This window comes from Callionymus lyra, chromosome 6 (genome assembly GCF_982586985.1).
Source record: "Callionymus lyra chromosome 6, fCalLyr1.hap1.1, whole genome shotgun sequence".
In the NCBI taxonomy this organism is placed as follows: Eukaryota; Metazoa; Chordata; class Actinopteri; order Syngnathiformes; family Callionymidae; genus Callionymus; species Callionymus lyra.
In genome coordinates, this window is record NC_141823.1 from 27551742 (window position 1) to 27576928 (window position 25187).

At 38.8% G+C, this 25187-nt stretch overlaps 1 protein-coding gene across 4 annotated transcripts; it reads right to left on the reverse strand.

Annotated features, from left to right (window-relative positions):
- On the reverse strand, window positions 1-24986 carry mpripb (myosin phosphatase Rho interacting protein b). 4 transcript variants are annotated; one of them, XM_087794574.1, is made up of 25 exons: window positions 24162-24986; window positions 20688-20765; window positions 19931-19996; window positions 16049-16200; window positions 15868-15952; window positions 15616-15787; window positions 15092-15536; window positions 14272-14398; window positions 13117-13221; window positions 12099-12155; window positions 11868-11936; window positions 11714-11803; window positions 11407-11516; window positions 10759-11326; window positions 10442-10579; window positions 5868-8375; window positions 4289-4436; window positions 3950-4067; window positions 3616-3775; window positions 3439-3546; window positions 3247-3333; window positions 3003-3168; window positions 2507-2592; window positions 1841-1915; window positions 1-777 (listed from the first exon to the last, which is right to left on the reverse strand). In XM_087794574.1, exons 1-24 carry the CDS (start codon window positions 24282-24284, stop codon window positions 1883-1885), a joined length of 5799 nt encoding a protein of 1932 aa, XP_087650700.1. In that variant the 5' UTR covers window positions 24285-24986; the 3' UTR covers window positions 1-777; window positions 1841-1882. The 4 variants fall into 4 exon arrangements, with proteins under 4 accessions (XP_087650700.1, XP_087650699.1, XP_087650702.1 ...); XM_087794573.1 differs by lacking the exon at window positions 1841-1915; XM_087794576.1 differs by lacking the exons at window positions 1841-1915; window positions 2507-2592.
- Window positions 24987-25187: the final 201 nt, after the last annotated feature.

Consider the following 25187-nt stretch of genomic DNA (forward strand, 5'->3'; position numbering starts at 1 on the left):
TAAGGGTGCAAAAATATTTATTGCTAATAAACCTGCAATCAGTTGGTGTATATTTGCTTTATATTTACAATAATAGAGTACAGAGGAATGGGCATGTAAAAGAAAATCCCAACCGTTTTAATAAATACAAAAGGACTGCCACTGAACTACAAACACCCACAACCACTCTCAAACAGCCACAACGATGGTGTCAGTGGAGACATGGAACTCTACAAACCCAGACGTCTACTTAAATTAGAATGAAGGATTCCGTCCGAGTCACCCTGTGTGACTTGACTTCTCACTGTGTGTCCGGTTACAAAGCTTTCATGACAACCATTTGCTTCACTCAGCTTCACTCATCTGTGCTGGAACTACAGATGGATGCAGAACCAACATCAGCACTCACACAACGTTATGCAGTTTCACCACTCGGCATACTCTCAGGCCTGGGGGGGTTAAAACAGTAGCTTACACACTCAGAGTTTTGGTGTATGTAACAACCATTAAAAACAATATTTACAATATGACATGGCAACAAAAAAAAAATACAAAACAAAGTCACAGTTAACTGTAGTGCATGAAATTCTAGAAAGTCAAACTTCATACCATGTTTCCTTTAATAATGTAACATGTGTGTGTAGTGACCAGTGTGTAGTGTTGCTAAATAGAGCTAAAATATATTGGCTTCTAAACATGCAGCAGGGCGGGAGAAAGAGTCAACGGTCAGAACTCCTTGCCGTCTTTGTTGTCGAACAGCTGGAGTCGCTGCTCAGGCGTCAGTCCTTCCTTAAGACTCTGGGAGAAAAGAGAGGAAGAGAGGGAGAGGGAACGTTAACGAAAACATTTGGGGCATTGACGAAGCTCAAGAGCTGATCGATTTTCAAGTCAACTGCCACACAGTGGTCAAAACTGAGTAGTGCACCATTAAAGCCACAAGAGCGAACTATTCAATATAATGAAGAGGAAAGGAAAATTATATATACAACCAAAATCGTTATTGACAGTATAAATTAATCCAGTAATGTGGATTTAATGGTTTGGTTTTATTATTTCAAAAAAATCTAGCAGATTATTAAAACAAAGAAACACTTTTTGGTTTAAAATCTTTGTTGCAAAATCTTTTTACTTTATTTTTTTACAATAAATAAACTGCATCTCTTGTGTTCTTGTAGATCAAAAAATTACTTTATTTATCTGGTTGTATTACAACATTTATATAATGTAGATCACTTGTATCAAATCCAGCCTACCAACTAATTTTTAGATTAAAGCAGATCTATGTTCATGTTAACAATTATAATGAGACTTCCACTAAGATAAAAATGATTAATATAGATTGAACCTCCAAGAATAAAAAGATAATACTTCAAAGACTTATACTTTCCATTACAGTTTGGCAAACATTTTGTTTGGCGTACGACCTCAACCTTTCTGTTAATTCATTTGAATATTTCACCGAATTTTATCAAATTTGATTGTGTTTTTATTCTGTAATAATTAACTGGGTTTACTAATTTACTGAAACAATCTTCTAGAAATCATCTCAAAGTTTCAATCATCGGATTAGTAAATGTCAAGATTATTTAGTATAATCTGTGTTGGTGATTTTATTGAAACGTCTGTCACAAAAACATGCAACTCTTTCATTTGACCACAAGCAAATAGAAAGCACCAAAAGCGTGTGAGAGGAAACCAGGAGGAAGATTAAGGATCAGGAGTGAGAAGTGTTATTAGGCGAGAGGTCCAAGACACACCATCATGCTGCCAGACTAGGCGTCACTGGCCCATCACCACCATGCATCTGCTCATGAGTGATTCAGAGTCAGGGGTTGCTCAAACACTGTGGGGTGTGTCGTACCTAAAAGGAGGGGAGAGGGAGGCCTACACGTCCTCGGCAGCCCTAACTGTCCCAGGGCATGTCTCGGTTCACAGACTGAGGACAGAAGTGTGTGTTAGACTACTACGCTGTTAACTCTGCATTACAGTCCAAGACTTGATCACATTGGCCCCCTTTAGTCTCTCAACAGATCAACACATGCTTCCAGTGAGTCAGGTTACTCTCACGTCTGATCTAAACTCTTCGTTTTATTTACCAGTGCAAATGTGCTTATGAACACACAAACGTCCTCAAACACGTGTGTTTGATAACACCTCTCGCACATAAGTTACTTTAAATACAAAATACATTTCCATCAAATGATGTTCGTCTTTGCTGCAAAAGCAGAAGAGGACTCACCACAGCATCACCACACTCTTACTAAATAATGATTATTTCTGTGTAACCACGGACACATTATACATGTAGTCATCTCAACCAGCTTTGAAAGAATCAGGAAGAGCATTTGAAAAACTATAAAAGGAAGGCGATGTTGCCAATTCAGTGAGCAGTCAGTGCTGCATGCAGCTCTGCGAGCAAACTGTAGGTGGCAGTAGTTCACTGCGTAACAAGGGTAAATTAGTACTCTGTAAGCGCTAAAGCCAGGAGGCATCATGAGCTTAGCCTGATCGAAACAGGAAGACCCACCTTGGATCTCATGGTGCGCTCTGAGCGTTTGGCCACAGCAGCTGCCATTTTGAGAATGTCAGGGTTACTTTTTGACTTCATGATATCTGGAAGACAAATGTAATGTGTGTACTAATAACAGTTCAATCCAGCCCTTGAGTAGAAAACAAAAAAAAAAGGATTGTAAGATTGTAGGACAGTAACTTTGAATCTGTAAATATTCCCTTTCAGCATGATTGAGTTCACAGCACAAATCACGTGTCATGTATGTATTCATCATGTTTATCTGACCACGCTAAATGTACAACATTACTTTATTCTTCCTCCTTGATTTTTTTTCTCCCAAAGAAACGTCTTCATGGCCCTAGCGTCCCACTTTTGGACCAACTGTTCTGTACCATGCAGCATGACTTGAGTTGCTGCACAGCCATGAAGCTGCAGGTTCTGCCTGTGATGGGTTTCCATTGTGCACTCCTGTTTCCTCCCACGATGATACACATTCGACATGTCCTCTTACCATAACCCCCTCCTCGCTCCACCTGCTCCAGTGTTGACTCCCCCAGTGCCTCATGAGCAAGCTGTAGCTGGTCCCGGAGTCGGCCCAGATCCCTCTCTGCTTTGGCCCTGACAATACTCAACTCTGTGTAGATGTCCTTATACTTGTCAGTTGCATATTTCTTATCCTGAAAACAAAACAAATGATTTGATCTGTTCCGTGTGTTTTTCAACTAGACCGGAGTCATCACTTTTGCACAACTTACTCTTTGAGCAGCTTGTAGTTCATCTTTCAAGGAATTGATTTCCTGCTTTAAGTACTGGACTTCCGATTCTTTTACCCTCAGCATCACCTACGGGACAAGCAGTAGAAGATGTCCATGACAATATATAAACTAACGAGTATCATGTAAAAAGTACTTGATGTACAACATAAAGTAATTTCTTTCATTTCTTACCTCTAACTCATAAAGTTCTTTTCCTTGTATTGTAGTATTTGAGTCTCCGTCCTCGGATGCCATTGAACGCATCTTGGTTATTTCTGTAGCTAGACGGTTGTTCAGCTCCTGTGATTAAGAGACGACACACAATGTTTGAACAGTGTCCTCAATTATTTCTGCAGACTCAGTGGGTACCTGATTGTGCGCATTCAGCTCCTGGTTCTCTCTCTGACACTGGCGCAGGGCCTGCCTCTCAGCCTCCAGCGCCTGGGCCAGGTGGGCGTTTTCCAGACACTTCTGGGAATACTGCTCCGACAACACCTCAATCTCCCGCTGGAAAGAGCACAACTCCTCCCTGAAGCACACAGGATTTGAACAGTGAGAGGTTGTAGCTCAGGTTGACTTGTCTGATGTTTGAAACAAAATCCAAGAATGATTAGCTAAAAGTAAAAACAAAGGTGTCATGAGAGATAACCTCGCATGGAATTGAAAAAAGTACATGAATAAAACACTTTAACATAAAACATACTCGTGCTGTCTGTGGATCTCCTCCATGTCTGCATTCTCTGCATTGTTGTTGGCCTTTCGCGTCTTGTCCAGCTCCCGCTCCAGCTCTGACCTGTGGGCACTTTTCATGGCTTCGATAGCTAAAAATAAAACAACAAAAATAAGTCAAATGTAAGAGTAAGAAACCCACTCAAAGTGGAGATAAAAGCTTCTTCTGCTTTATAATAATTATAAGATACAATTTACAACATTAGAGGATCACAACTTGAATGTATTTTTAACATGCATTTGGAGACACCAAAGACCATGATGTGCTGATACATCACTAAAGAGTCAAAAAAGGGTTCCAATCACACTGTACCAGAGATAGTGGCTGCAGTTTCTTCAGCCAACAGTCGTTCTTTTTCCTCTTGCAGGTTCTCCAGCTCTCTCTGATGCTTCTTTTGCAGCTCATCGATCACCTTCTGATGGGACTCCTCCATGGCAGCAAAGCCCCTTTCACAAGTAGCCTGTCACACAATTCGGAGGAAAAGCCATGAGCTGAAAGGTCTTAAGATCTATAGGCTTCTACAAAAGCCTGTTTGTGTCAATAAATTGTCTATTATTCAGCAAGCTACTGCCTGTTAGCCACGAGCACGCAGAGCCTGTGAGCACAAGTCAGGTTAATGGGAAAGACAGGATACACAACACAGTCAAGAGATGTTTAGGCCATGAAAGGAAGGTGCCACTATGGTGCCTCTTCAGCTATAACTAACACGGTCACCATGACCTTGAAGAGCATGTTATATTAAGAGGTTATATGGTGAAGTCGTCACACCGAGAACTAAAGTTAACCAACAAAATTCCTAAATGAGCTTTGCACTGCTATTATTACTACACTGCAAGTTTCCACATGAGAGGATTTCAAAAGCTTGTCCATTAGGCCGACCCAAAACTCTGTCCTGCTTCCGCTTCCCATTCACAGCCACTAATCTCACAGCTCAGTGAGAGGCAGTATGCTGGCCAGCATCCCTCCTTTCTGACTCCATCTCGCTCCAGCTACACAGGGGAAATGGAAGTCTAGTGAGTTTTCACAGGGATAAAATCCCCCTGAGAGCTCTAAATTTGAAAGGCTGAAACATTCTTCCCTCAATGGAGCAAATACAAACTTCCTGACCGAGATCAGACTTTATTTGGTAGCATGTCTGACTCCATCTTGTGAGTATAAATGCCTTCTTGGCATCAGCATGAGGAAGAAAAGACTCACTTTCTTTAGAACCTTTAGAGAGAAAAACATTAGCTCACTATGCCATCACGCATCAGAGCTGATTAGACTCATAATATATAAAAAACACCTACATCTACATCAATCTTTAAGAGTTCTGAGCTCCTGCTATGCACTTAAACACCATTAACCATCTTATATACACTACAAATTGATTTTAAATTCACAATGACAGCGGGCTGGTTAGGAGGTCACAGATCTAGTAGTTCCAGGAAGATTGCACTTCAAATCAAATCCTTCTGATGTCGATTGAAACAAAATTAACTTTCTGCTCAACATTGGCAGTGTAAAGAATGTCACACATCTTAAGTAACAATATTCAAAAAACTATATTGGTTAATTTAGTAAAGAGTGTAAGGGTTAGAAAGCTCACAGTTGAACAAGAAGACTCCGTTCATGGCTTTTTATGTCAGTAAATGTTAAGAGAGAAAAGTGATCTAAGCTTAAGGTCTACAAAACAAAAATGGGTTACAAAACTACTAGAGTTATTAAATAACATGAAAGGGGGTTAGAATCCATGCAACGTGAAAGGATACTGGATTCAAAAATAAACAGCAAGACAAGCAGCGGGATTAAGGAATGTCAGGAGAAGTCAGAGAATGACGGGAACTGGGAATGCCACAAAGGAACACAAGGCATCACAGATGGCGACGGCAAGGACAAGGAGCGCTTCCACCTTCAAGTTTTCCAGGTCAGTCTGGTATTTCAGCCTGAGGGAGGCAACGTCGTCCTGCTCTCCTCTGCGTCTCATCTCTTCGGACATGACGGACACTTGATTCACCAGCTCCGTGATGCGCTCTTTAAGGGTGGACGTCTGGCCGGTCTTTTGTGCGGGTGCCTCATCAGAGGTTCCTGGACCAACTAGGATTCTAAGCTCTTCCATATCTTGGTCGAACTTTTCCACAAGATCCATTTGCTCCTCTTCATGCATCTTTTTCAGCTCTTCCATGCAGCGCGTCAGCGACTCTATTTTGCAAACATTTTCTTCAGTCTGAATATGTAGTGCCTCATTAGCGTCAGCGATTTCTTTCCTTAAGCTATCAGCAGTGTGCTCGTAGCACTCTTTGACTTCTTGTAGCTCCTTAGTATGCCTAGCCATCAGGTCCTGAACATCAATGGTTTCATCAGCAGGGTCTATTGGTTGTCCATGGATTTGTTTGTGAGTTTCTGATGAAGATAGGATTTTTGTAGGTTCTCCACAAAGTCTTTTTTGGAGATCTGCCAGTTCAGACTTGAGATCTCGAGTCATCTCTCTTAAATGACAACAGTTCTCACATGGTAAGCTGTCATGGTGCAATTTTAACCTTAACATTGTATACAAATTATAAACTTCATTTAAAGTTTCAAGCAAATATTGACTGGAGTCCTTGTCATTTACATCCATAACAAAGCTAGCCTTTGCTAAAGCTAACATTTTCTCATCTTCGGTAGTCTTTAGCGTCCTTGTGATCCGAGTTAGAAAGAGTGACTTGGTTTCTAATGTCTTTCTGATCTTATTTAAAATGACAGCATAATATTCTTCATTAAAAGAGCTGTGCACAGAAGTTAAACCTAATTGCAAAACATCTGCACATTCTTGTGCGATTGGGTCAGTATTTAAAAGCATAAAGCGCTTGAGTGCCAACTGCTGTGCTACAACTCTTTCACCTGCTGCATCTCTTTCTTCTGTTTTCAGTTTCTCTTGAAGCTGCCAACAGAGTTCCCCCTCAAACACCAACCTAAGCTCCTCTGGACTGAGCTTTTCTTTTGAAGACTCTTCACTACTAAATAAAGTGCTTTTCACTTCTCTGAGCATTTCCTCAACATTAACATCAATCGGTTCCAACATGGCCAGGACCCTGTTCGTTGCATCAAACTTCCTCTCAATCTCAACTATTACTTGCTCCAATCTATCGTGGCCCTGCTCTTGATGCTCTTCTGCACACTCGAAAACTTCCTCTTCAACTGTACTCTTGACTTCCAGCATCTCTCGCAACAATCTGATTTCATCTTCGGCTTCTCTCAGTTTTGACTCAATGAGTCCTTGAGATTCTTCCTGCTGTCTGATCAGATCTCTATTCCTGGCCTCCAGCTGAATACACTGTTGTTCTGCAATGACAAGGCTTGACTCCGTTTCTATCAGCTTTGCTTCAGAGGCTTCCAGTCGATCCTTGAGTTGCTCTTGCTCCATGTCTACTTCCTCTTGCTCATAATCATCATGGAATCCAAGACCTTTCAACGTGGCCTCTTTGAGCTGCAGCTTCTTCTCGGTTTCATTAAGGGTGATGCCGAGCTCCTCCAGTGTAATAAGAGCTTCATGGAGTCTCAAGGACTTTTCATTCAGCTCTCGTTCATAATATTCTCTATCGATGGCATTAGCCTGGTTCTCAACAAGCTCTGCCTTCAGTCTTTTCAATTCTTGCACAACGAGATGGTGCTGTTTGCCGCCTTGCTGGTCAATGAGCTCATCTTTGAGTCTGTCAATCTCTCTGTCGGCCTCTGTCAGTTGGTTAACTATCTCCTGACATCTTTGTTTCAATGCTCCATTTTCAGCTGTTAGCAGCTCGACCCTCTGTGAGAGAGCGCCAATAGTCACATCACTCGTCTCAGGGTGATTGTCTCCAAGAGTGCCGTGAAGGTTCTGAATGCTCTCAAAATTCTGCTTTTTAACCTCACCCATTATGTCTTCCATAGTCATAAGACGGGCTTCGTACTCCCGGATACTATCTCCTGCCCTTGCTAAACTCTTTTTGATGAGTTTGTTTTCCAACTCTTGCTGACATTTCCAACCATCCAAGAACTTCTGTAACTGATGCTGGTCTCTTGCTTCTTGACAGCAGCTATGAGACGTTAACACCTTTGCCAGCTCATTTACAGTAAGAGAATTGTCAGCTGTCAAATCCTCTAGTTCTTGTATAGCCGCAGCATTGTCTTGGAGATTGAGGCAAACACTTTTTCGCAAAAGTTCAGGCCCAGACTCTTCCAGAGGTGACTGTGGGGCAGAAAAGCAAGGTTCCTCGTTGGTGTGATGCGAAAGCTGAAGGCCAAGCTGTGCCTGCATATTGCGTTTTTTCAGCTCTTGCAGCTTTAGGAGCTCTTTGGTCTCCTGGTACTTCTTTGTTAAGCTCTGCGCTTGAGAACTAACCAGCTCTGGCCTCTTCATCTGAGGCACAGCATCAGCCTCCAGACCCAAATGGAGCTCCAGCTTGGAAAAGGGGACCAGACAGTTGGTTAAACACATAGCAGGGGGCACACAAAGGTAGATAAGAATTATGGATATCTTAACTGTTTCACTCTCTTGAGTTAAAACAATAAACATAGTAGGAATTAGCAAAGTTACCTCAAACTCTCTTAAGCTGAAAACAAAACAAAAATATAACATTTGGGTTTAAATGCTGTTAAAGCAGAAAAGGGAAAATTAATGGCTGAGGTTAGGGCATGCATATTAGATTGTTAAAGGTTAATAATAGCAACGTTAGATTTAAAAAGAAGGAAGTCATTAAAAGTCTGTAGGTCAATGGCTAGAGTTAAACAAAAAATGAATGTGACAACAGGAAATCACACAATGCAATCATAGGTTTTCATAAAACATAACCACATCATCAACACCATTTTGCTCGAGTCTTTATGACTTCAGAGACTACATAAATTATAAAATAATTCAACCCAACTTCTTCAAGTACTAGGTTTCCCTTAATATATGATTATTATCCGTTTTCTTTTATTCTAAGATTAATGTTTTGAGCTTAATCAAGCAAACGCCTCCATCATCAAGCTTCCATTTCCCTTACACCATACTTAACATTTTTTCCATAGAACAATATTTTATCCTAAATTCAACTATTCTAAAAGCTCCTATACCAGCCAATTTAGTATGTTTAGTGACATCGATTTTATCAAGTAAATATAATATATTATATATTAGGTTAGGTTAGGTATAACTTCATTGATTGATCAATAAAGTTCTAGCTAACCTAATATATATATATATAACACTTTGACCTTATTTATCTGTAATGATTGGTTGAATTTTACAAGCGTTGTGTGTAATGGAACTCTCTAGCTATGATTTTAAAAACGTAACTTTGTCTGGACAACCCTCCTGGATAGTTGAAGTGTCCACGTGACCAACAACATCTTTACAGCAGTGAGTCAGAAAAAGGGTTTTCAAATGAAATACAGAGAGACTTTTTGAAGTTAACAGGAAGATAAATACACCTAAAATGGTAAATTAAAATAAGGACAGAACAATAACCTCAAACAGCCTCCCATCAACAAATAATGCAAATATCAATAGTTAAACAAAAACAGAATGGTCATCGTGAAAAACCCTGACTTGTAGTCCATCCAATAATAGACTAGAAAAAAAACTTTACAAAACATGAGTAAATTGGGTTTGGAATGTAGTTTTCATAATATTTTTCATCACATTCCACAGCAAAAGTTAACCTATTAACAACATGATGGTAAAAGAAGTTAATAAAGCTTGAGAATGAAATGTTCATGCAAAAACACAGAAATCAGGCATCTTCTTTGATAGATAGAATCTTGACTACACCAGTGCTCTGTCATGAGAATCTAGCCAAACTGTTCTATGTGTGGCTTTTTCAATATCTATTATACATGATACACAGACAATGGTTTATAAATGTTACCATTAGACATTTCATTATAATTCTAAGTCCTTGCATTAATAGGTGTCTGTGTTAGTATGTGCACACATTTCAGTAATTATTATAAAAAAAGGTTTTTCTTTATTACACTTTACATTACATTTGTGAAGCCAATTTAAAAAAAAAGTAAAGTTTTTATAATTACTTCCAAAGTTACCATAACATTCTGTGAATATTGAAGGTCCTAAGATGCATTTGGTAAAGAAAACAAGATAGCAAAGCACAAAATATAATTTGAGTTATTAGAGTGGCAGCACTCCATCATATATCTTTACATTTTCTAAATGAGAGCCACTACCCAACCCTAATAAAAAGTCATTTAAATAGTGATATTTAATAGAATTTGATATTTTAAGTTTAATTATCCCCAGAAACTGACCCTCAGAATGGGGAAATGCTAGCACAAACCTATTTAGTGAAGAGTAGATTTAAGGAGGATTTAATAACAATACCAATGATTTCACATGCAATGACCTCAAGGCATGGTTCTTTGGTTTGAGTATCAGTCAAATGTTTTAACTTGTAAAAACATGCATATGAAGTATGGAGAGAATGTACAGAATGTGGATCTTTTAGCATTGAAACATGCAGCACTTACAGGGGAAACGTAACCTGTCCTGATGTCGTGCTCTCTCTCTAGAGCTGTTCTCAGCTGAAGTTCAAGTCCCTGTTTGTGTTTGTTGTAGTCCAGAAGCTGCTGATGGCAGGTCTCCAACTGGGCCTTTAGGTCCTCCATCTGCATGGGTGTCAATGGACAGAATTGGTCAATAAATGATACTTCAGTTAATTGACAGGAACACATCAATGATATGATATTTTAAGAGTAGAGACTGATGCAACAAAAATGTAATGTCAAACTCAAAAAGGTAACCAAGTCTAGTTGTTAAGAAGACATTTTAAAAGTGAAATAAATACCCCTTGCTTGTAATTCTCCAGTAGCATTTCCAGCTCTGCCGTGTCCCTGGTCTGGGCAGTAGAGGGGAGAGGTACCCTCCTCTCCTCCCGTATTGGAGTCTTCTCCACCTGCCGCCAGTGCTCTTCAATCACTTCTTCCACCTTTTGCTGCATCTCCACGGACGAAGAATTCAGAGCATCAGGCACCACTTGACTGATTTCCTCACCATCAAAGCTATTTTTTTCCGCCTCTTTATCAGAAACATTGTCCACTGAAGAACTGGTCACAGACTCGTATCGTTTCCGCCTCTCCTCTCTCCTACGATTGCGCTCCAGCTCTCCGATGTCCGCGGCAAGAGACTCGGCCTCTTGTGCTCGTTGCTGAGCAAGTGCCTGAGCGATGGGTCTAAACTCTGCCCAATCAAAGGTCTTTGATCGACCTTCTCGTCGACGCTCGCGTGCTCGGCTCTTCACGACAGGATTGGATTCTCTATCCACAGATGAAGCTTCAGATGAAGGGGAGTCCTGGGTGACGTCTGGTCTGACTCGACCCTCCAGAGGGGAGAAAGAGCCATGATCCTCTGTTGAACTGAATAACCAAAAAATAGGTTGAGACAAATGGAAATAGGCAGAACAGAATATTGGTAAAAAGATAACAATGGCTCTAACCTGGCTACATCAGGAGCATTGGAGGGTCTGACATTCTTCATGACCGCCTGGATCCAGTTTCGTCGTATTCCTGCCGTCATGGCAGAGAGAGTGTGGACTCCCTCTTGAGTCTAAACATTTAAAACTCATTAACTATAGAAATTCGATGACATTAAACCAATATTATATACAGTGTATTCTTTTATGCGGTGAATTTTAACACACTGGATATCATTAACATAAATACACTTATAATTGAAGATGAAGAATTCTAATTTTTGTTTTACCCTATGACAGCTTGATATGGAAAAGTGGAAAATGTTCTTACATGTATTTGGAAACCATAGTTGCGTTGAGCCTGGTACTCAGTCACGTTGAAGCAGTTTGATAATTCAATCTCACCATCTAGGTCAGAGGCCTGAGAAAATATGTGAATTAGTTAAAATGCGTTCAATGTATAAATAATAATATCAGTGACTCACCTCCTCGGCTATGGAATCTTTATAATATCTTAGACTGTGATCCGTCAACACAAACCAGTATTTCTTCCACTAAACCAAACACAAGTAAAACACATAATGTAGTACACATTAATGTAGCACAGTGAAACGCTTACTGAACACAAATAGAGTAAGATCTATCTGTCCACTCAGTCGGTTATTTAAAGCATTATAGCTTATTACATTGTTTTAAAAGTTACAACTGGATATTACCTGTGCTTGTTCATCTAGCTTCACCATCCAACCTTTCTTGAAGTTGAGTAAATCCGGCTAGAAGATAAAAATAAAATAATTTTAAAAAAGCATTTTGTAGCATACTTTCAAGATGCAGCATGACATCACAAAAAACATACAATTACAATATTTCATCTTTATAAATATTCCCATTATTGTCCAGGATTATTGCATTCGATGACAACCTTAAGTTAAAGAACATTTTCCAACATTGTGTGTTCTTTTGCCAGTCGTACTGTCAGAGAATGACACCGTTTCTTGCCAAACAGTATAAAAGCAACTGAACATAGATTGAATCAAACAGAATAACACTCTCATGAACAAACATTGTAAGCAACAGCAAGGACGTTAACCCGGACACTTGCAAGTTGAGGGAAGAAGCCGACCTTGCTTTCATAAAAAAAACAAAAAACATTTAAATAAGGTGAGGACAACTTCTACCCAAATCTTGTGTCAAAAAGCAAAGGACATACAATTCTGAGCAATGTGCATCACACTGTGGAGAACACACTGGCACACTCTTGTGAAAAGTGACCAAAAGACACAATGCTGATTTGTGACACAAACACAAGTAAACACACACACACACACCACACAGGAGCAGAGGTAGGATGGTAACCTGTAGATGAAAGGGAGAAGAACGAGGCCATGTTGGTGTTTGGTTCACAGCATCCACACCATCTTACCACCAACCCAGAGAAACTTAAGGAAAAGGCCAGTGTTTGAAGAGTAACTTCAGTCAAATATAGACATATTAGATAATATATAAACATCAAATGAATAAATCTTTAAAGGTATAACACTTTAAAAAGAAACTTTTAAAACTTCTCCCCAGAATAAGACAAAACAAATGTTGAAGATAATAATTAGTCTATAAAGTAGACATGTGTTGAGAAAGTGTTAAGAGATTTCAGCATTTAAACAATGTTCAGGGATCATCATATCATGGCAACATTTTTACTTGTGTAACAAAAAGGAAGAGTTTGAAAACACTCACTGTCATCACTGACTCAGTGGTCCTTCGGTCCAAAGACTTGGCTCTCCTCAGAGGTGGTAGGGTGGAGGGGAAGTCCAAACCCTGGCTCATGTCATGCCTCCTCTCCTGATAACAAGCATACACACATGTGAGCGTAAATGTCATTGTGGAGTTCAAAGGAATAACATTGAAAAGCTTTCTTCTTCTTTTTTAAATAAAGATTTGTGATCTTCAGACATCTAACTTTGTGACATTAAATTAAATGACGAAAAATAAATAAAACAAAGGCGCTACATTATGAAGGTTGGAAAATTCTAAACAAATGACGAAAAATGAAACTTGTATACAGGTATAAATGAGCACTGCAGAGTACAGTGGAGTGGAAGAAGTTGTAAGCGGCACAGTTTTTTAAGTCAAGAGCAAGATCTAAGAAAAGGACTAATACATGACTGGCGCATGTCAATGATGTCAAGTGTCAGAAAGACATTGGTCGCTTATAACACACTAAATAGTAATATATTAATTGAAATTATTTTATGCATGGCCAAAACCAAAAAACAAACTTGGAATTACGTCACGTAGTGCTTCCAATTAAAATATAAATCACTTCTAGATTGGATTTTATTTATTGAAGAGTACGAATTCAGCAGCGGCAACTTAATGGACGATATATGTTTATTTAATAAAAAATACTTGGCATAGTTCCAATAATGTGTCAAAAACGTTTTAAGTTGAATAAAAATGCATAAACAGTCCGTATCAGAAAAAATTCGGGAAATAATTAATCTGTGAGCAGAAACACTGATCTGCCTTAATAACAAACATCTAAGAGATTTAAAAGGTCTCTGATGCTCAGTTAAGATTGACGGTTGGCTCGGATGGGAAATGGAAGCATGACCACAAGGGGAATCCCACCACAGAAAGTGGAGCAGACATGAATATAGCACATACTGCTGACCTCTGATCCACTACCATAACAAAGATAGCACAAAGAGGGGGAGAGACAGAAGGGAATGGCTAGATAGTAAAAAGAGAAGAAAGCTGAAAGTTGAATTGGGCGGGGCTTGAAAAGCTCTGGCTGTAATTATTTCTTAGTTTTGAATTCTAGTTGTGGAGTGAAAAAAAAGTTTTTACAGTTGCTCTAAAGGAACATTGCCCACATAATTGAGATTTTACCTCTACATGAAAGCGTCGTTGCTGGCTCCGACCCTGTCGGTCTGGGCTCTTCCATGATTCTTCCACTTCCATTTTCTCCGGATGCTCCAGTTCCAGGGCCTCCAGCTTCTCAATCACACCAGAACGACTGGAAAATGATTGAACACAGATTAAAGAAATAAACACGTTTGTTTATTCACTGTATATATATGACCTAATTTCTGGGGAAATATTTAGAGTCTTGCAACACTTAATGTTGCTTAATGAGCATCAAAATATAACTTATATAGTTTACACAAGTGGTTCAAAATGTGCGTAGATACAATATAAAATGAATTGAACTGGGGAGGCCTGTATCATTAAGGTACATGTACAATTCTAGTTATGGAAGATGATGTGCTTCCTAAAGTCTTTTTTACTGAAATAAACCATGCAACGATGTGAAATACATTTTGGATGTCACTTAAGTTTGTCTGTATGTCTGCACAGGTAAGAGGATAAGACTGGTTCAACGCCAACCTCTAAAAAAGCCTACTAGGCTGGTCTAAGTCAGAGACCGATTTAACACTTGTGTCGTCAGTGGAAAACAAAGTGTGTTCTTAGACTGATTACATTACAGTCTTGACCCTTGAACAATGCTTACAAAAGATTTGGAATACTTGGTTTAGGCTTCTGGTTGAAATGTGTATTATATAAAAAAAAAAGCAGAGCACTAACATAAGAGCTTGCAATGGTGATTCATCATTTCATACAAATTGAAAGAAAAGCAAACAAACAATATAACAAAATAATTTCAGTAGACTTTAATTGGGGGAGAGTGAAATACAAATCTGTTCCTTACCTGCTTTCTGGGCTGACAACAGCTTCCCTCTTCTGCCTTTCGGGACTCCTAAACCGACTTCTCTTTTCAGCTTTTCTACTCTCAGCCTCTAGCCGCCGGGACCTAGGTATGTCGTGGTGGCTGTACGAGTGGCCCCCGCGGTGTGTGGCAGAGTGGCTGTCTGTACTGGTGACTGTGCTACCACTAGCATCAGAGTCCAGGGAGCTAACTGAGCCACTGATATGGGAGCCATTGGAAAGCAGTGAGCTGCCTGAAGGGAAAGGGTCACTAGGAGCTGGTGAGATGCAGCGTGGGATGCCCCCCAAGCTTGAGCAAGAGCCTGTCGGTGAAAGCGCGTCACTTGGGGGTTGTGGTACAGAGCCGTGCAGCACTAGGCCACCACGGTCCACCTCATCACCATTGACCGATCCTGCATCAGACCCCTGTCCGACTGAAGCACAGTCACCTTTGAAGAACAGAAGACTATATTACAGACTCCATTTGGGTTAAAACGACATAGTTTTGCACATCATGTTCATGAGTACCTGTGGGGGGAAGCGGTGACACAGGTGACTGCTCAGATGAACTCCAAACTGCACTCCCTTCTGCCTCTCTTTGGTTTAGCTCTTCCTGCCAGATGATTGAGCTGGAGTCTGGAACTCTCTCTGCCTCAGGAATACCAGAGCCAGTCAATGCCACTTTAGCTGGGCCAGGTTCCTGAAGCAACAAACATACATATGAATGAGAAAGCGTCAACACAACCACTACCTGAATCTTTTGTGAGTGAGTGACGTTACCTGGGAAGTGGCAGGCTCTACTTTTCGCTTCTTCTTCTGGTTTTGCTTGTTGGTTCTGGGGTAAACAACAAGCTGCTCACTCCATCTGTGGAAAGTAAAAAAAAAATGCAATACGTTCAGGTTAAAAAAAGATTACTTTTTATACAGTACAACTATTTGCGAAAATGGTAAGACATCTTACCCATTTATGATCTCTTTATTCTCTCCCCTGATAAAATACTCTTGCTCTGGTGTGACGATACACAAAGAGTTCTTCTGGCCAGTCTTGGGCTCTGCATCGATGACATCAGTGCACAGGTTCATGTTCACAGTGCCCTGAGGAAGTGTGCTCGGCTAAGGAAGAAACATAGAAACACTTTCAACTTAATTGAAAACACTATTTGTTATTTTAACAACATGCAACCAAACTATAACCAATCTGGTAAATGTAGACTTATGAAAAGAAGTTATGAAAAGGAAAAACATATACAAGATATCTTTGTAATAAAAAAGTTAACCTAAAGTTAAGGCTCTATTATATTAAGAATTTTAAGTTAGTAAGTGTGAACAATGGAACATTTAAAACAATAGCAATACAAGCAGTTACTGTTCCAAAAATACATTGTACACACAGGTGGAACAGGCTCTCTTCTTTTATTAGTGCGACTAAATAAAATCCATGTTTATTTTGGTAATGGGTTCATTAATTAATACTGAAATGATCAAATTGGCTTCTGTATGCTCCCTATCCAGGTCCTTGTAAGGTCACAGAACAATGATCTGGCATAATTAAAATCCGCCTGCCAAATATGGCCATTATGCCATGTTGTATTCCGAACTCTGTGGATGGAATTCCTTGACTGGGGTGAAAAACCATCACATCAGAAAAAATGTAGCACCCGCTGGCGTGTGAAAGTTTAGGAGTTTGTTAAAGCTATTGCTGAGATCACCACTCTGAAAAACACACAGGAGACTTCCCACAAATATCTTTGTCTGAAAGTCATGTCTTTTCATATACAGAGTTAAGAAACAGTTGGGTAAATGTCCACTTGGTTTCAAAGTTGTAATCAGTTGAACAGAGAAGTTTGATAGTGAGTTTGAACATCAAATTGTTTCACCAGTTCTTTTTTTTAATATTTGAAATCTCGTTACACACAACAGAAATAAATGTGGAGCCATTAGTCACTGCTGCCTTTGCCATCCTTGTGTTGGAAACATCCAGTGTTGGAAAGCCCAGGAAAACTTATATAAACACTAGCAAAAGAAAATCATTTTAGGAAGAAGATTAGGAAATTAGTTATGAGAAAGTAAGCTGAGATTTGAGAGGATAATACATATATTGGAGTTTAGATGCTTAATTGTACATTGCACCAAAGCAAGGAATACCATTTTCCCCATAATTTCTCAAGCTTAGTAATAAGTGCAGGCATTGTATATTTTTTGTCCACTTACAAATAACCTGTTATAAATAATATTTGCAATTCTGGTGACTTTGCACATGAGATGACCAGCAACGGATAAGCATTGTTTGTAAAAAGAGTGTCAAAAAGGAACGCCATCTCATATTTTCAGTGAAAAATAGAGTTTATGTTATGGTATTTTCCAAAAGCCATGATTGCATATAAAACTCATTGGATTGCAGGAAAAAACAGATGTTCATGTGATGATGAATCCAGCAGCAAGTGTTTATATGTTAAGTCCCAACCTGTCCTACCAGAGACCCTGCGAGGTGGTCTAAAAAAGAACCTCTTCTGTTCTTAAAGCCCTTCCCCTCTTAAATCTTAACGTGATGCATCAGTCCAAACATGGACAATTTTGTGGAGGCAATGAGCGACAGATTTATATTGGATTTTCCTAAGTAAGACAGAAGTGGTTTTAAAGGAAAGAGGGCCTCTTTCCAACTAATGCTTCAGCTCATTCTCGTGGTCATTGACCTTACAACCCTATAGCCACCAGGGTGGTCCCACTTCTTGTCCTATTTGGACTTCAACAGCAATAATAAACAAAACGTGTGAAAAATATTTTGGAAATATTTAGGTGTCTTGTCAGTACTTATATTAAATGGACTATTCCTTTTACAGATGCAAATGCCCACATTTACATAAAAGTTCAAGCACAATTATAGATATTGTTATTACCGTTAATGATCTAAAATTAACGCAACAAACTGTGTATGGAATGTCTGGGTCTGGGACGTATCTGGCCTTATCCTCTGTGCTTTTTAGGGACTGGTTCTTTCTTTCTTTTGCTCTCAGTCGCTGTGCAGCAAGAAGCTTGCTGTAGTTCACCAAATAAGGACATTCAAGGAGGAATGTTGCTTTCGATGGGGAGCATCTTTCCTTCTACTTTTGGTGAAAATGGATTTTTCAAGAGAGACCATGGCTCCATTTAGCACAGAGCCATCAACTCTGTGAACTACAGCTGATGATGTAATCTTCACTTTGAGATGTTGAGATGACACAGCGGTTATAAAGTGCAAAGTAAATGGAAGTGGCCTATGATCTGATTTGAATTATTTGTATCATTGTATAAAAATCCAAAAAATCCATTTTACAAAATGGCATTGGTAACAGTAAAGCAAACATTTAATGAAGCCAGAAAGCAAAACATCAAATCATGATCATAATAACGAATGCAATGTGTATGTCATAATGTCAATTTAATAGCTTTTCTCCATTTTAGATATACTTTCATCCATGCTGTTATTTTATTTTATTTCATTAAAACTTTTTACACATCAAACAAAATAAACCAGCATTTAACCTATGGGTTAATATTTGCAAACATGGCTCACTAAATTCTTTTCACAATGAGGAATATACCAAACATGAGCAAAGGGAGCTTGTTCTAGATAAGATAAGGTTTTGTCCCCATGTGGTATGGGTACTTTTTATATAAATGTAAAAATGACATGTCCATGTATTTCCCATAACCCCTGCAGGTCGTTGGGTCACCACAGATAATCAGAAAAATGACATAGATAATAAGTAAGAGGGAGGAACAGTCATACAGTACATGTATGACCAAAGAGTAACATCTACTTTCCACATGTAGCTGAAACCATTGATTATACAGAGTTACCTTGACAAAGTCTGATCTTTTAACATTTTGTTATCAGTTTTCAGAGGTATCGGACAGTTATCATCCCTTAGGCTCTAGAACAAAGCAGTCATTTCCCTGACCTAGTTTTCCTGCCTCTTGGTACACATGAAACGAGTTGTGGACAATGAGGTGGACAGTTTTGGAATCACTGATACAATGAAAGGAAAAACACAACTTAACAGCAGCCTGGGTGTTAGTGGAAAAACATTACACAGTGGAAACATGCACACACTCATTTCACGAGTCTCTATTTCCACTTATTGTCATCACTAACAACATTCAGATATTCACAGATACTTAAAAGCCATTAAAAAAATCAACATTTTTTTAATACCTATCAAATTTTGTTTTAAAGTGAAATATTACCATTATTAAAATTCTTAGTACATCTAAAAATGTTAGTTGACTTTCAGTGGTAAGATAAAAGAGTAGCCATTAGCCTCAACTTCGTGAATGTAATTTGATCTCCAAAATGAACTTTGAACTAGAATACACAAAGTTGGGAATTATTGGTTTTCTTGCACAGAAAGGACCAAAATCAGTGCTGACCTACAACCTACGATAAGATATCATGAAGTATAAAATACTGTCATGGAAAACAGCCCGATCAATGAAGGCAGTGCAAAATCCCAGAGCCTTAACTTACAGTATGTCACAAATTAGACATTTCTTGTAAAACACAGAGAACTTCATTTTATCTGCAGAAGTCTAATCAAATGAGTTGTTATGGTCTGCCTTTCTCCTTTAACAGACCCTGATTGCTGAGATTTCATCAGAAGAAACACATGTTTTCAAACTGGCGAGTACTTCATGACCCCCAGTGTTTATACGTAAGCAAGCTAATCTGCAGCCTGCTCAGCCGGTATTGGTTCTTTGACCAATGTCACATTCCCATGGCGACACAAAGGGACGGCAGCACAAACATGGAACACTTGGTGGTAACTTTGGTTTCTCAGGGAGAAAATAAATTCAGACTACTTACCGATTCGTCCAAAGCAAAGCGTAGACAGCCATGTTCGTATAAAACAAAGAATCTCCTTTGCCATTTCTGTTCAAACACAAAAAAAGTTCAGAGTCTGTTAGTGTTAAATTATTATTTTTTTTAATAAAAGATTGATGGTTTAATTTAAATAATGGTTTTAACCTTATCACAACCATTTAAAACATTAAAAAAACTATTTAAATGTATTATATTTGTATTATTAGTGTATACATAGTCAGTGGGATCCAAACAGATCCATTTAAAAAGGCTGAACCATATACAAAGTTGTGAAGAATTAATCTGAAGACCTTTAGTTTGTAATCAGTTTCAAACATATCCTTGAAATAAGAAACTGTCCACAATGACGCGAATCACTCAATGAGAAATTTCTGAAACTTGGATCAGATCTAGCTATGATCAGTTGATTTAAAGCAAACAGTTTAGTCTTTTACTCGATTCTGATTTAAACCAAGTTCTGAGTTCTGTATTGTGTGTGTGATAATCTTTATTGGTCTTCAAAGATAAGTCCTTTCACCAGAGACATTTTCTGCGAACATAAACTCTGCTGTGCTAGATATTCAGTGTGAAAGGGATACATGTAGATATGAACTGGATTTATTTAAACTAAAAATAATGTAATACTTTACAGATGAGAATCTCATGGTGAGCTAGGATATGTAACAACAAAAAGCAAATCCAAAAGCATAATAAATGCCCTATCCTTTTGTAATAGGTAGCTTTGTAAATGTGCGCTTACCCGAGATCTCTGCATGGGATTATCAAAGTCGGTTCCCTCAGGGGCCAAGCACAGCCACCCACCATAAATGGGTTTAGCCTGTAAAAGACAGAGAAAAAACAGAATAGTATCTTATCATAAAACTCAGAGTGTGGGTCAAAGGGGAGGAGAGATGTAGCAAATAGGAGAAGGGTGTCCAGATGTTCTGTAAAACAGTAAAATCAACACAAAACCCATTAGTGAGCCTTTACTATAATCATCTCTATTTGATGACATGTTTGTGTGCTGTTGTTTCCTGTTTCTCCATGTATAACAAGTCCAGTTTGCTTCTACGCAATAGAAGTTGGTCTGACAGAATGACAGGCACTCTCCTTTCTCTAGGCATGGAACTAAAGCCTCAAAGGTGGACATCCTTTTTTCATTTCATTGCGAATACTGAATCCGTTGGATTCTCCAGTTTATAAAATTGACCCACACAAATTCAACAAACGTCTCGCCTTCCAAAGTGTCAAGTTTCAAGTTAGACACTTAGAAAGCTTGGTGCCTGTGCCACCTGTTATTAGGCAATATTGATTATTCAGAGTCAAATGTGATTCAAAGTCCGAACATTGTGTTTTGATTTCAGAGGCACATTTGCTTTTCACTGACTGACTTTCTGCCAATTGATATCCTGAACTATAAATTGTTTCTAAGGTTCAAGTCCAAGAAATAGTAGAGCTGCATATTTAAGGAGATGCCGAGCATCATCTTACTCAAGCTCAGGAGTATTCTCACCAACTAGGACTAAAGAAGAACCTTCATTAATGTGACCGAGATACTTTCAGCTCCACTCTTAAAGCTTTAGAATTGAGTTAATAGAGTTAAAATTGTCTTTGACAGCTATTTGAGCAAATCTGTACAGAGTGTTGGATAATACTTCTATTTTATTTAAGACAAAGCCAGAATCATTGTAGCAGTGATTTAACAACGTCAACACCCTGAAAATAAAACAGCAGAGAACTGTGACAAGTGAACTTCCACCATGTTGTTAATAAAGTGTGTTTAAAATAAAAATAATTCAATATTTTTTTAATTTTACAATTTACACGCAAGTATTCATGCTGTTTGTTATTTTTTTGTGTTGCAAACCTCCGGCCGCTAGATGATAGCAGTTATTACATTTTCCGTAGCTAAGGGAAAAATTAAATCCTGCGAATACTGAGAATGAGAGGATACAGTTGACTCCAGCTGTTTCTAAAGCTGATGTTTGGACATATTTTGGTTTGAAATCAAATTAGAGCATTTACAACTTCGTCATAAAGTCTATAAATTCTGCAACACCAGAGTCAATATATTGCATCATGGTCAAGGTTTTGTGATACATATAATATTGCTAGATACTTGCCAATACACACTCCTATTAGGTAGTTTTGTCTGACATTCTAATTTATTTACCAAAGCTTGACGACAGCATGTACATGTGCATTGTTAAAAGTCAGATCTTAGTCGGACTAAGGCAAAAACTTGGTTGGTTGCATAGTCACTGTGTCCAGAGCATCCTTCTACCCCTTGTCAAAACAATCAGGTTGGTTATCACTTTCCTTTCAAAATGTCCTTAATGTCAAGCATCCTCAAGTTCCATTCACTTGAATTTAAATTCAGATTAAATCTGTCAAATCACCCGTTGATTACAAAAGTGCTGCTGAGGCTTTTTTCACCAGGTTTGTGAGGTAATCAGTTTAAAAAAAAGCCTTCATCACTAACTCAACAATAGGTAATTTCAGAGTTCACTACAACCCTTAGGATGGGAATAAGGGTTCAGATTTTAGCATTACTTATGTTGCATTAAGTATGCAACTCAAATTAGATGAGCAGGATTCATAATAATTGTATTATTGTACATTATAAGAATGTCCATCTCCTGAGTTCCCTGTTTAGTGATGCTGTATAGTGTTGTCATCATGAAATCCCTTGTAGCCAGACCTCCACAAGTCCAACTTAACAGCCCTAATGACCAGGTGCACAACACAGGTTTCAGGTTTAGCTCAGCCCATATATTACACTCACAAAACCTGCCTCTACAGCTCCAGCTCATAGCAAAATGTTTATATTGTTGAGAAAGGGTTAAATATATGGAATCAACTAGGACTGTGACATACAGTATATATTTTTTTAGATGCAACAAATGGGCACTAAGTTACTGTGACACTAGGGCGGCACATAATCAGACTGAGAGCAGGACAAGTGCCAGGTTAAAGCTCAGATTAGGGGGGGGGGGGGTGATGTAACCATAAGCTACCTATTCTGACATAAACCAATAGGTATAATAGGCATTACACAAGTTATTCACAATTGTAAAAAATTATAAAAACCCTAAACAGTGTTTAGTTCAAGATCCTTTTAGAAGGATGTACACAGTATTCATCATCTGGGTTCAATTACCAGATACAAAAAGGTTCTAAAATTATGAATGAAATCCAGTGGGAGTTATAAAGTGTTCAAGAACATCTCTGTTGTCACAAGAAAAACGTGACAACCTAGTCATGCTGCAATCACAGGACACCAAAACATGACAGTTACCACTTAACTAGAAAGTATTGTTTCATATAAGAGTACCTGGAAGAAGGAAAACAATGTAGCCATATCAACATGACAAACCAGGTTCAACATGACCTATATTTGTGCCTAGAACCATCTTACAATGATAAACATCATTTTTTACTATATACAAAACTTGAATGTACTAAAATGTATGTTTTTCCAACCTAAGCTCAACCAAAGAGTATTGGTTATTTTTCTATTTGGGTTTCTTATTTGGGTCTGCAAATACGGCCAGTTGGCTTAAGGATGCATATTTACTTCCTGCTGACTTGACAGCTCGGTCACAACTACATTGAAATGTTGACTTTTGCTTGTGTTATGTCATTTCAGGTACTGGTTTCCGACTTCTGCAGCAAGTTTCCAATAAATCAGATAAGACATTTGCTGGGAAAGTTGCTCCTTAAAGTGGAAATATTAATTTTAAAGTGAACATTTTGCATTATTCCCATCAAGCTTAACGTGTTGCTCCTAAGCTTCCTCTCCGTCTGCGTTTGATGGGACTTTACTGTCTCTTTCAAGAAACATCTTAAGACATTCTTATTTGTGCAGGCTTTCCCTGATTTTCTGGGACTCCAAGTGTTTGTCTTATGTATCTTGGCTTTTTAAAGTATACATTTTAACTGTGTATTGTATTTGATAGTTAAAACACTTTGTGACCCTGGTCTAGAAAGGCACTTTACACTTACTTACTTGTTTACAATCTCCACTTGTAAAAAATATTTTAGAAACTTAGATACAGTCAGATGACATAACTCGTTTCACCCCATTTTCAATGAATTCCCCAGAAAATTATTTGGCAAATGTGAATACATCAATTGAAACTGTTCCTGTAGAAAAATGGTTAACACATCAGTTTTATAGCTGCGATACCATTTTCATCCTTTAAAAATATAGCATTCATGTTATGACGTTTACCTGTGTCAGATCCTGATCCGTCAACAAATGCAGCTCTCGGGGTTTGAAGCAATTCTGACATTTACTTTTGTTGAAGAAGTTCGCTTGGAATTTTCTGCAGGAGTTTTCTTTGGCGGTGGACATGATGTCGAGTGCTCTCGGTGAAAACAAATAACGTAATCCTTGTTTTTTTTTCTTCTTCTTAATGATCAGATCTCAAGAGTTCAGAAACACTCAATTTTCCAATTTAAAGGAATAAAAAGAGAGACTTAGCCAAGGTGCGAATCTTCCCTCCTCGAAGCGACTTTCAATTCGAACACCTCTTCTGTTGGTTTATCCAATTACTGCTGTGAGATAAATAATTAGCAGCCATGGATCCAGACCCTCATCACTCAGGCAGTGGCCTGGTCTGCGACCACAAAGCGGAGAGAGAGAGAGAGAGAGAGAGAGGAGGCTAATATCCTATTAGCCTGTCGCCAATAACGTTACGACTGCAGACATTTGCACACGTTTAAATATGAGGTCTTTGCGTCTGGTAACATATGACTTCACCGCGGCTCCTCTCTGTCCATGCGAAGTTCACCCAGCGCCCATCTGCTAGCTACAGTTAGCCCTGGCGGCTAGCTTTTGCAAAAATACGCTTCGGAGGCTCCCTGGTTTCACCCCTAAAACTTGACTTGTCCTCTTTAAACGAAGCCCATGCTCATGTGGGTGAATCTCGGAACGAAGGCGGTACATGCACGGACGCCGCTCCCGGTCTCTCAGTGAGCTAGGAAGGGGTAACTCCACGTCCCATAGCGAGGTTAGCAGCAGAAGGTTTATTTTCTTCTTTCCCAGCGGAGCGACGACGGGAGCTCACGCAAGACTCTGGAATTCCGTCAAGTCTCGCGAGAGCCGCTCAACACTGCCACCGAGAAGAGAGGCGCGGTATTGAAGGGGATATCAAAAACTTTAAACATGTTTTAATTAATAAAAAACAGCAACATTGCAAACAAACGATTCTCAAGAAAAATATATTATTGATGCCTTAAATAATAATAAAAAACA

Bases quoted from the DNA above. Each gene is read 5' to 3' on its own strand.
- mpripb (XM_087794573.1), bottom strand. From the start codon at position 24,284: ATGTCCACCGCCAAAGAAAACTCCTGCAGAAAATTCCAAGCGAACTTC. The intron at 19,997-20,687 runs GTAAGCGCACAT...GTGTTTGAACAG, and splicing joins ATCCCATGCAGAGATCTCGG to AAATGGCAAAGGAGATTCTT. The intron at 11,517-11,713 runs GTAAGAACATTT...TTAAATGTTTAG, and splicing joins ACTATGGTTTCCAAATACAT to ACTCAAGAGGGAGTCCACAC.